Source organism: Pituophis catenifer, unplaced genomic scaffold (assembly GCF_029215685.1).
Source record: "Pituophis catenifer annectens isolate HBS135680 unplaced genomic scaffold, rPitCat1.0.hap2 SCAF_1, whole genome shotgun sequence".
Lineage (NCBI taxonomy): Eukaryota > Metazoa > Chordata > Lepidosauria > Squamata > Colubridae > Pituophis > Pituophis catenifer.
The window spans coordinates 282,927,990-282,940,643 of NW_027256881.1; the positions used below are offsets into that span (position 1 = coordinate 282,927,990).

The 12,654-nt window shown below is 34.5% G+C and overlaps 1 protein-coding gene across 1 annotated transcript in view; it reads left to right on the forward strand.

Moving 5' to 3' along the window:
- LOC139307939 (cytosolic phospholipase A2 epsilon-like) overlaps nucleotides 1-12,654 on the forward strand; it is a 46,928-nt gene that overhangs the window by 14,037 nt on the left and 20,237 nt on the right. Inside the window, exons 4-11 of the mRNA XM_070931299.1 lie at nucleotides 1,771-1,811; nucleotides 4,049-4,091; nucleotides 5,109-5,166; nucleotides 5,819-5,970; nucleotides 7,766-7,855; nucleotides 10,538-10,575; nucleotides 10,841-10,976; nucleotides 11,752-11,888. Of these exons, the coding sequence (XP_070787400.1) occupies nucleotides 1,771-1,811; nucleotides 4,049-4,091; nucleotides 5,109-5,166; nucleotides 5,819-5,970; nucleotides 7,766-7,855; nucleotides 10,538-10,575; nucleotides 10,841-10,976; nucleotides 11,752-11,888 (695 nt within the window). The remainder of the gene's footprint in view (nucleotides 1-1,770; nucleotides 1,812-4,048; nucleotides 4,092-5,108; nucleotides 5,167-5,818; nucleotides 5,971-7,765; nucleotides 7,856-10,537; nucleotides 10,576-10,840; nucleotides 10,977-11,751; nucleotides 11,889-12,654) is intronic.

The following is a 12,654-nucleotide window of genomic DNA, read 5'->3' on the forward strand; positions in this document are numbered from 1 at the left end:
TTTTAAAAGTAAAAACAGGTTGTAGAAAAAATGCTTTTAAAAGCCTCTGACAATTTAAAAAAATGTTTTTAAAAGAAAAAAAAGCCTCTGACGATCAGGCAACTCAGCTGGGATTGTCATAGGCTTTTAAAAGAAAAAAAGAAGAAGAGATTGGACAACCATTTGTCTGAAATTGTATAGGGGCTCCTGTTTGAGCTTTGGGATGGACTAGAAGCCCTCCAAGGTCCCTTCCAACTGTTATTCAGTTACTTCATATTCTTCCTCCCTTATTCCGTACAGTTTTAGTTTTTAGTACCCTCAAATATACTGTAAATTGGTTTCTTTTCATTCCTTTCTTTGTTTTTTCTCAGAAAAACCTTGAAAACTTTAGCAAATCTCTGTCTTAGAGCTGGATTTCTTTTCATTTTTCTTTTGCCTCTTGTCGCAGAATCCTTCAAAGTTTAGCAGGCTCTTTCATCCAGTATAGGAAGATTAAATAACTTGCCTGGTTTATTATATGTATGCCCTTTTTAATTGTTGAAGCCTCAGCCAGTTTTATTTGTACATCCAGTATTTCATCCCTTTCTATATAATTCTTGTAACTTGTCATTTCCAAATCCACATTTAAATTAGTTTCAGTCTTATCCAGTAGAACTTGTTCCTCTTCCACCACATCATTTACAATCTGTTTATCAATAACAGCAGATATTTTTAAAATTAATTTCTGAATCCATTGTTTCCAACTATCCTTAAATTGGATCCAATGTTAAAACATCTTGTTCCATTCTTGTCAAGCAATTTATGTGTTCCTTCTTTAAATGCAATCTTTAGTTCCTTCTAATTCCCTCTAGTGAACAAACATCAATATCCCAGCTTATTATGTTTCTATTTTTAGAGTTAAAAAAGAACAGCAATTTCCATGTGAAGGATTCATGTAACTTTGTGAAGGATTCATGTAGTTTTATTTCACATCTATCTGGATCCTTAGTTTATAACTTAGTTTATAACTCCAAAGCCAATGCTCTAATTACCTCTTTGCTGTTTACTTCAAAAATATTTTTTCTGAGTCTTTATGTTCATATTCAGAAATCGTTTCAGTATCAATTCTGAGGGTTCTCAATATTTTAGAAATAATTTTAAAAAAGTAATTCCAAAAGTGATTAAGAGATGAGGACTGATTCAATTTAAACATCCTTGGTGGTATTATTAGCTTATGAGCTTGATGAAAGCCCTCAACTCACAGCTTCAAACACAGAAGTGTCTGCAGAAACACTAGTTCCTGCCATCTATTCATGAATAGCAGCTGTTCAGACTATATATGGGTGCTCTCATGATCTATCCTTTCCCTAGAGCTATTTCTGCAGCTTGAATCCAGTATCCTATCACCCATTTGGCCATAATGTTGTCCTTGCTGTTTAGGAATGTCTGTTCACCATGTCCTCACTGGAATTCCTTCAATATGCTGCAAATATCCCAAGATATTTAAATTTAATTCTCAGGGAAGTGATAGCAGGAATCAGACAGAAGCTTCCTGCTAAAATGGGTACAATACCCACATAATGAAATGAAGACACAAGACACTAAAAGAAATATTAAGAGGGCCACTGGTTTATTTAACTTAACTACTAGATACCATAATACTTATATCTGGAGTGTGGAAGCTGTAAAAGAAAAGATATCCTATTACAAGAAATTAATATATCATTGTGTATTAAAGGAATTTATGTAACTGCATTTTCTGGAGATAACTCCGTATATGTCATAATGAAATAATGCATTATTTTTTCATAGATTCAAGAAAATCTGGAAGTAGAATTTAGTCTGGAAAATATGTAAGTACTTCCTAGACTTTTAAGAATTTGTAACATTAAAAAAAGCTTCCCTGCCTGCTATGGAAAATATAGACAGTAGTAATAATAGTAGCTATCTTCAAATTAGACAGATTTTTTAAATGCCTATTCTAAAACTACAGATTAGGATTATAAAAAACTCAGGTGACCCTCAAATGATAACAAAAAGTAGAAGCTTTTCTGTTATTCATAGTCCTAGTCTATTCTACCCTGATAATATGGAAAAGTGCCAGTTGAGAATCATTGGATTGATTAGGAGTTAGGGTTGGTCATCATTTCAATGGGAAGATTGGTATTTGGACAGATGACTTGACAGGTCTTTTCCCCAGTGCTAAATTAAAACATTCTCTGCCCAGCTTTAAGACATGAGGAAACATTACCAACTTAAATTTTGCTCTCTGTCAATCCCTGCCTTATCTTTAAAGCTCCTATTAAGATTTGTTGTTGCATAGTGATTTTGGATATGGATAGTATATTAAGAAAAGACTCTGATTAAATCTTTTAGCTTTGCTGCCCTCTCCCTTTCTCATTGTCATGACCCGTCACAAAGATATCCAGCTTGATGACTTTTATGCTATGGTCCAGTCATTGCCTCTAAGCTCAACTTACTTCACAGAATTGTTGCTGTGGCGAAAATGGGAGGACAGAGCATTATGTGTGATCCCTTGAGCTCCTGAAGAAAAGGTGGATTCAAAATCTATCAAGTAATGATCATCACGATCATGGCTAGAGTCATCAGTTGGTTTCATTCATTTAGGCCTGATCCAATCTCTCAGCCTCTGTTTGAAAAGCCAGATTCTCCTCTATTCAAAACTGCTGTGTCATTGGACTTGATGGGAGTTGATGGGAGTCCTTGGACTTGATAGGAAAGGCCTTGGTTACACCAGCTTATGATGCTGAATAGATGCCCTACCAACTGAATTGTCAGGGGAAGTACTTCAGATTATACTTGGGGCAAAATGTCAATGAAGACTTTTTAAATACTCCGGGCAAAACTGTTTGTTTAATGCTGAAAGCATGAGGACAGCTAAGGGTGACTTTAAAATGTCTCAGACATGGATTTAATAATTAAATATATTAATTTATAAGCCACCCAATTCCATGATGACTTTGGGTGATATACAACAGAATATTACTTAAAACAAAATAATAAAAAGAATACAAAAAGCAAACATCTGAAAAAAGAACACAAACTCTAAAAGACCAGTGAGCTTAAAGGGATTGAGGAACAGATGAAGGCAACACAGGAGGACATGTCAGAATAACAAGAGATTGCTGGATCATGTTTGTGCCATGGTTAAGTGTGAATTATAAAACACCCAACGACTTCATAATATGAAGTGGAATTCTAAATTCTGTTAATCTGCTAGACTCAAGGACAGCATTTAAAATCACTCAATAAATTTTCATGACCAAGGATGAGCTTGATTGAACCTAGAACTCCTTGGCACAAGCCAAGCACTTTAGTCAGCATACAATCTTGGCTGATGGACGAATGGCATAGGGTTCATGCAGAGGCATGATTTCCAGAACTGCAAACCTTGTTGGATGTTCAGTAGCTATTGGGTTGAAACAACCTCAGCAGTTCCAAGAGCTCCCACTTCCTTGAAACATAGATATAATATCTGAGAATTCTGCCTGGGGAAATCCAGGACAAATTTAATATATGTGCTGCTTATGCCAGCAATTAAATTATTATGATTTCTGCCTAATTAATCTGAAGGATTAATCTGAAGGACTGGATTAATCAAATCCTTTATCTACAAGTAAACTGAATTATTAAGGCAATTAGAATTTAGTTAGGTTAGTGCCGGGCAGTATTCACTCATTCATTTCTGTATATTAATATATTATGTCTGCTTTCTCATAATTTGTCATGGAGAAAATCTATTTATGTAGTTGCTAGGAATCAGAAATGACTTGATGGCACATAATCAATTTCATTATTCCAAATGAAAATAAATTGTCAAAATGGTGTTCACTTTCATCTTATTCTTGGGTGTTTCATACTCTTGCCTAATTCTCCATTGCTCACCTACAAGTGATAAATCTATAATCAGTTTTAAAAGCTTCACATTAGAATGTGGCTAAACCGTAGCCAAAGTAAGTTAATGCAGAGTGTAAGGTCATTAATTCATGTCACCCCGAATTAGATAAAAGGAACATTTAAATAACCAAAATCTGTTATGATACATGCATTTTTATTTATTTATTTTCAGTTCAGCTCCTCCTGAGAATATTGTTACTAATGGTGTACTAGTGGTAATTTCCATTTTCCATTTTTTCTCTTTTGAAAATTTCATGTTGTTGTGGTCATATTTTAACTCTGCAGTCCCTAAATTTGACTTTGTGTGGGTATGTGAATAGAGTGGGTGAGTGCAATTAGTTGAGGTGGATAGTATAAAGTTTCAGCATAATGAAATGAGACATAAAAAAGCCTCTATAGCCATAAACAGAGATTCTTTACCTTTGTTGTATGAATAAGGAAATCTCACAGGAATTATGCCTTTAATTATAATTTCCAACTACCTCAAAGGCTTCAGAACAAGCCATAAATTGGTCAGCCTAACATAAACACTATGAAGTAAAGCCCATCATATTTAATTGAGTTTCCTCTCACATAAGTTGGCATGAGGTCTAAAAGAGGCGTCCTAAGTATATTGGGAGGCAAAGACATGAGGGGAGTGTATGGTGTATGAACTACATGTATCCACAAACGCACACAAACCCATACACAAATGGTGTGGTAGACTGAATCATTTAGACCATTTTGGGAGCCGCCCAGAGATGATTATATGCTGAATGGGTTTATGCATTTAAATAAATAAATAAATGAACAAACATATATCAGATAGATAGATAGATAGATAGATAGATAGATAGATAGATAGATAGATAGATAGATAGGGGCAGGCAGACAGGTAGGCAGGCAAGCCTCTCAGGCAATTTAAGGGTCTTTTGTTCAGAAAAGTTTAGCAGAATCAGGGCATCTCCACAGAGGCAATTACATTTCCATTTTGGTTCCTACTTGAATCAATTTCAGAACCAAACATAGATGCCTCCCACATTTTAGCGCTCACAATATTTTCATGTCCATGAAAAATCATGTTTAATTTCATATATTTAAAATAGATACATAATTCTAATTCGGCTATTAATTTAGGTATTTGTTTAGATATTTATGGCTAATTCTCATGTTGTAAAACATTCCCAGTGATGTTCTATTTCTTTGAAAGCTATCTTGCTTTGACCACTAAGATTTTCTTCTCCTTTTAATAGTCCCGTGAAATTTCCTGCTTGGAGATAGAAGTGAATAATATGAAACGTGTTTCAAAAGGTAATACTTGGAAATGTATTGTTTTATATTTATTTTTAATTTAAAGGGTTGTATATATTGTTTTAATAGTCTTCCATGACTCCTGAGTAATGAAATTTGGGGAAATTGTGGCTGCTTCAATTCTATTGGCAGCTATTGCACTTCTGAACTTCTGCTGTGGTTTTGTGATCTTCATTTTCAATGTTCCTTGAGTCTTGCAATTCCTCATTCCCTACCCCACCATAACTGCCTGTAGGGAAGGGAGCAGAGGATAGAAAAGGGAAGGGGGAGCAAAGGAGTGGAAGGAAGGAAGGAAGGAAGGAAGGAAGGAAGGAAGGAAGGAAGGAAGGAAGGAAGGAAGAAAGATATAGGCACACAGCTTTCTTTAATATATGCCTTTAAAAACACAGAGAGAGAAACATATACCCCTACTTAGCTACTTGGAATATACATGGTCTTTTATATGAAGCTTTCCTGAATATTTACTGTTTCATAACAAACATTTTAAGCCAAGTAATGTATTAGTAGATATGTAATGGTGGAGTGTGCTTTAGAGAATTGTAACATTTTACTTTAGCAGTTATCTGTTTGTTTTATATTTTCATGGGATGCAAGTTAAGTTTGACATTAATGAAGGAGTTCCCTGTGTAACTGTACCTTTACTTCTCCACAGATGAAATTGCTTTATTTACTATGCAAGGATGCTATGAAGAATCTCAGAAACTTCCATTGACTTCTTCTGTTCCTCTTGAATTTCAATGCGTCAAGTGTAAAGAATCTGCCCTAAAAGTTGAATTACTAAAGAATTTGTGTGGCATAAATTCTGTATGTTTTTAAGGCACATTTTAATTCAGAAATCAAAACAAGCCTATTTCAATTACTTGTTCTATAGCATACATTTATTTTGAGTAAAAATGCAGAGGCAGGACCCCCACCAAGAACTTCTAGGGACATCTAGCCATCATTGGAGCTAGTGAACACCTATTATAACACTGATAGGTACACTTGTGATCTGTCTCATGATACTCTATTTCCATATATATAGAAGATGTGAGCAGAAAACCTATTTTTTCCTTTGTTAAACCTAATAAAATAATAATATGGCATTTTCTAAGATCAACAAAGGTATTGCAACGTAAACTTCCTTGAACTTTCCATCATATTATGAAAATGAATTATTCTTATTCAAGCGATGGTTTAATTTGCTGATGTAGCTAAACCTATTCAGTCGAATTTAGTTGGAAATGAATCATTCACTGTTGATTAATTCTAATTAATTTGGTTGTACCCAATAAGATATGCCCACATATTGCAGTTTAATATGATGGTTAACCTTTCCGTGTTGGTGTTTGTGTGTGTATACACACATTATTACGTGTCTTCCAATGTAAATGTGCAGACAGATTGGGAGGGAAGACTTTGGGAGGTGAAATGGCAAATGAAATTCTGTGTTCCAGAATATAGGGATCAGGTGAATTCTAGCAGAGCTAAAACTCATTTGAACTCTTTTCAGTTAGCAGTAGCCATTCACCCCACTCTGTGCTCAAGAAGAATGCTAAGTATCTAGCCTGCATTGTAGTTCATTAGAACAAAAGGAAGTGGAAGCTGTCAACAAAGAATTAACAGCTGCAACAAAGAAAAAGCATCACCTGCTCTTATTGTGAATGTTTCCAAAATGTTTCCTTTGTTAATTATTGTTAATTATTCATATAGAAGATGGTTTTGATACAGCCACCTCATAAGTACGTTAAACAGATATCTCTAAACCAATAGAAGACTGCTAATTAATTAAATTTACTATAACTGTCCAATGCTCCATGGGTGACATACAACTCCCCTCCCCATTCATAAAAATATATTAATCATAAAAGCACATAAACTTCTTTATTTTCCAATTAATGCAATATACTGGATTCTGGATTTAAAGTTGAGCTTGCCTAATATATAGTATCTAAAGGTTGAATCATGGCAACTAGACTAATTTTTGTTTTTTGCTAGTCCGAGACGTTTCCCTGTTCATCCAAGCAGCTTCATATGAGCAGTGAAACATCACAAACTAGCAAAAAAACAAAAAATTAGCCCAGTTGCCATGATTCAATTTTTAGACATCTTGGCCTGGATGATTGAGAAGCTTCATCAACATATTGCAATGCATTTTGGGAAGGAAAACCCCTGAAGTTGATGTGGCTAGAGTTGGTACATTCCAACAACTCTCTGCCTAACTAACTTGCTCTGACTGATAAAGCTGCTTGGATGAGCAGCGAAATGTCTCAGACTAGCAAAAAAATTAACGAATAAAAAAAATTAGTCCACCTGCCATGAAGCAACCTTCAGACACCTTTGCCCGGAGCCCTGGATGACTGAGAGTCTTCAATGACTAACATAGCATACTTCCTGATTTAAAAAAAAAAATCCAGTTTTTTTAATCAATATTATAGCCAATGGAAATATGTTCTGTAATAAACTGAAGATGCTCTTGTTTTAATAGCTGTTGCTGTGTGTTAATACAACAAATTAACACTGCAATCCTATAGATAGAAAGGAGAAAGTTCTACTGAGTTCAAGATTGCAGGCTTGCAACAGTTAAGGCTGTTGTGTATTAATCTGTTTTATCTCTTAGTATTTTTCAGATAGAAACACAGATAAAACTGTTTGTCTTACTTTACCTCTGGATTCAATCTCTATGGAAAAAGAAGTCATTATAACCCAGGTAAATACTGTTTCGTGGTGGAATATGGAAAAACTTTAATATCTTTTAAAAGTTTAAAAACTTAATTTTATATTGCAAAAACAGGATAGCTCAATGTGTTATTGTGAATTAAACATGTAAATTAACTTTTAAGGTAACAAATGTAGACGAATAATCTCATCTTTAAACAATGGAATTTGACATTCCAATTACCTCAGCCATTCTGGCTAATGGAAAGGGATGTTTGAAATAGTTCAACGATATCTGTGGAGGGCACACCTCTACCACCAACTACACACACACATTGGACAATGTGGAAACTGCCAAAAGGTCTCCAGGATGTCAGAGAAAGATCTTTTAGAGATACTAAGAATTTTTTGACTCTGAAGGAATGCGTTCAGTTGTGCCTTTCAATTCCTCAAGATTCCTCAAGTAATGTAAGGAAAATGTTATTATGCAGACATGTAGATGAAATATTACAAACAGGCAGGATAAAATTGCTATACAGGTATTTACAACCAGTCGACTATTCAAAGTTACAATGGACCACATTTATTTATTTATTTATTTATTATTGAATTTCTATACCCCCCTTCTCCCTGAGGACTCAGGGTGGTGTACAGCCAGAATTAAAAAACATGCAGTACAAATATTAAAAAACAATTAAAAGATATATAAATTTGGCCCAATTAAAACTTACTACCAATTAAAACATTTAAAACATTTAAAAATTTCTTCTTAAGCCAGCCCGGCTTGCTTGAAAAAATGGGTTTTAAGGGCACGACGGAAGGCACTGAGGTCTTGGATTCTCCCCAGTCACGTGACTGCATTAGACACAGTCGGCAACAGGCACACATTTAAAGTGTTTGCATTATCCCACGGTCATTTAACTGCAATTTACAAAGTTGTTGGGCTTTTTTGGCCAGAAACTGACCTTTACTTCCAGTTTTTGGCAAAAACAACCTGTAGTAAAAAATGAGTTCTCTTAATGACTACTGCAAGAAAAGGCTGTAAAATTGGTCACATAGATGATCCGCTTTATGACTGTCAGACTTACAACAATAATGGGCAGGCTCCAGTATGGTTATAAGTCAAGGACTACATGTGCTTTGGCACTTGCATAAAATGTGAGGTATCAAAAATTTCAAACATGTAGGACATGGGTGTCAAACACGCTGCATCACGTTGCCGTCACATGACATTTCATGACATTTCATTTCATTTTTCCCATTCGTGGAGATAGGATGGGCATGGCCAGCCCTGCCCCTGGGCCTACCAGTTTGACACCCCTGATATAGGAAGATGTCTGCAATGTTACCCAACATGAATAAATTATATTCTGGGATGATCTCACAGAAATCATGTCATTGGTTCGATTTAAAAATCTTTTTCATTTGCTTATTGGAGAAGAAGAAACCAATAATAAAGGTTATTTCTTGTGGCATTTGTTCTTTAAACTTCAAGAAGATTTTGAAATGTAAAAATTAATTTGTTTTTGTGATTTGCCTGTTATTATTATTTGGCATATGATGAAAACATGACAAAGAGAAGTAAACATATACACTTCATATACAATTACAATCCATGTAATTATTCACAAAACTTTTATGAGGGGTACAGCAGAGGCCTCATAACTGGATGGCGATTGCCTCTGGTGTTGCTTCATGCAGGTCTTCTAAGGAACCAGAGAATGCATAACATGGGCATTCTTGCACAATATGTTTAATATTTTAATGTTTAATTTATCTGCCAGGTAGGTCTATTATGAGCTTTAGATTAAATTCAATGGCTCACAGAACTTGGGCAAAAAAAAAATTCTTAGTTAGAGAAGGTATAGTTGCTTGACTTGCCTGATTTATGGGAGTGTCCTTCCTGGTCATGATAGTTAAAACTGAATTCTACTGGAGCTCCATCTTGTCTTCTGACTGCCAATTGATGTTCATGGATATGTTTTGCCAATATTCTACTCTTTTGTCCTATGGAGTATTTTTTGCAGTCCATACATTATATTTTTGAGAGCCAGTTTGAAATACTAGATCAGGAGTCAGGTTAGAAGCCAGGAGACTTTAAATTCTAATTCTGATTTAGGCACAAAATTGGGTCAGTCAGAAACATTCTCAATTCTAGGAAAGAGGCAGTGGCAAACCACTTCTGAAAAAACCTTGCCCAGATAATTGCAGGATGTCACCAGGCAGTTGCCTGGAGTCAAAAAATGAAAACATTATATTTTTGTAATATTTTGGATTTGTCATTTGATTTTCAGGTTTGCTAAGATTGCTTTGAAGAGATTTTGTTGCTTTGTGGGCGATTGTGATGCCAGGAGCTTGTAGCATGGTGATTTCTGAGATGTCTTTCTTTGATATATAGAAGAATAATCTTCTTTAAGATTATTACACAGTCTTTAGGAGGACTATGATGGTTGGGTTGTAGTTGACTGGTGTATGGATTGACTCTTTTCCATGAAATTCATTGTATTAGAAAATGTTACATACATATTTAATCCTGTTTTCTGGAATTCAAAATATAATTGTGCATGTGTGAAGGAGGGAACAAGGGAATATGTAGGTAAATATAGAAATTGATGATTTTTCCATAAAAATGTCAGAAAGCGATCTCAAAAGGTCTCATTCAAATAAATAATAATGAACTTTCAATTAAATTATATTTACTTTAACAAATTATTAACAGCATTTTTATCTCTAGGACAAATCAATTGACTTATGTGTAAAGGTAAAAGAGTGGTAAGAGAAAATACTTTGATTTATTGATTGACAATGGGACTTCAAGCTGGAACTTAACTAGATTTTTTTCCCCATAATGATCTGTCCCTAACCTGGTTTCTTTAATCTTGCAATGACTTTTGTGCATGATGCAATAATCTCTGCTGCCTCCACTATCATCTGAGGTGTTTCAGTCATATGGCTGGGTTAAGGTGGAAGTGTGGTGTCTTCCTAAATTAATCATAACAGTGATAATTTGTTTCTTTCATTGTGGACTATATGCAAGGCAAAAAGAGCTTGATGTACGTTTAGACTATGAACTGTGTCCAGATGAACAAATATTTATACAGAAAAGGAAGAAAATTGTAGCAGCTGCCCTGAAAAGGGTTCTTTGCATGGACAACAATTTGCAAGATCAAGAGGTATGTAAAGCATAACCATTGCAATTCAGTATGGAAAAATAAGACTTAGTTTTCCATTAATTATCTATACCTCTGGCAAACCTAAACATAGATGGAAGAGTTATGCAGATTTGGAAATAGGATGGAGAAGACTGATAAATGAATACATTCATAATTTATCTAGGTTAGACACAGAAATATTTTTGCATCATATTATGTCTTGGATATTGTGAGTATCCTAGACTAAGCCAAGTCCAAAAACTCCCCAAAATTCCTGGAAGCCTGGCACTCAGATAAATCAGCCATCAAAAGGTACATAATAATAAACTAAACTATATACATTCAAAAGAGACAATCAAACAGTCAAAAAGGAAACAAAAAGACTTAGACACCTCCTCATCAGCAACACCCAGATGAGCAGAGATTAACTCCAAAATTAATATTAGACCAACAATCAATAAGCAAACAACACCACAATCAAGTAATTACCAATTAAGACAAACAAGCTAATAGTAAACAGCAGCCCAATCAAAGAATCATCAAGACCACTCCCATTGACACTGACAAAGCAAGTATATAAAATGATAGCAAACCGAGAGGGAGGCGGGGCTGGCGTCACGATGAGATAACGGGAAGTTTAATAAAATAAATATTATTATTTATTTAGGGGAAAAAATCTGGGGATTTTTTTCCAATTTTGATTTATGAAGTTACTTGGCCATTGTTATTTGCTTCTTTTTATCATTGATAAAATGAGTTTTTTTTTTCACTTCATTGGGCTTTATTTGTTGAACAGATACCTGTGGTAGCTATCATGGCCACAGGAGGTGGAGCTCGGGCATTTACAGCTTTACATGGCCATTTACTTGGTCTTCAGAAACTGAATCTCTTAGACTGCCTCATGTACATTTCTGGATCTTCTGGTTCTACTTGGTAAGAACAATATAAGCATAGGATTTATTTTTGAACCCCTCTACCTATCACGTATTCTGATAAGAAGAGTTGCCTTGTGGTACGATGGATAGCCATAAATGTAATAAATCAATAAAATCAATAAATAAATACATTTATCTTGGCTTTTCATATTATACTATTGCTAATAAACATCTTTTAAATGTCACTCTAATTCTGATGGGCAGAATTCATACATTTAGAATTTATTTATTTAAAACATTCCTATATCTGCCCATTTTTAACCAACTAAATGATCCCTAATCAAAAGTTAAAGCAATATATAAAATTATATTAAAAATATAAAACTAAATAGATTAAACTATGTTACCTAGGCCAGGGACTGCCTCTTATTCCTCGGGAATGTAGTCCTTTGCTCCCAGGGATTCACCTCCTTACTATATTCCCACACACTTTTCCTGCCTTTGTGGTCTTGTTGTATTTTTAAAAAATCATCTTTTTTCTAATTATTGCTAATCATCAGATTAGCAATAATTTCCCATGATAGCTCAAAAACAGAGGAAAAAATTTACAAACTTGAAAGTGACTTTTTAAAATTTCTTTTGGTTGACTTGGCCAAAACTTTGTGTCTGCATTTATTGGGTAGGCTGAATTAATTGTGTTTTTGTTCTGCTTATTTTCACTATTATTGAATATTTAAAGGTATTTTGGCAGGAAAATCCTAAAGTTGCATCACAATTCTTCTTGTTCTTCTTTTTTAACAGTTTTTAAATTAGCATGATGGTTA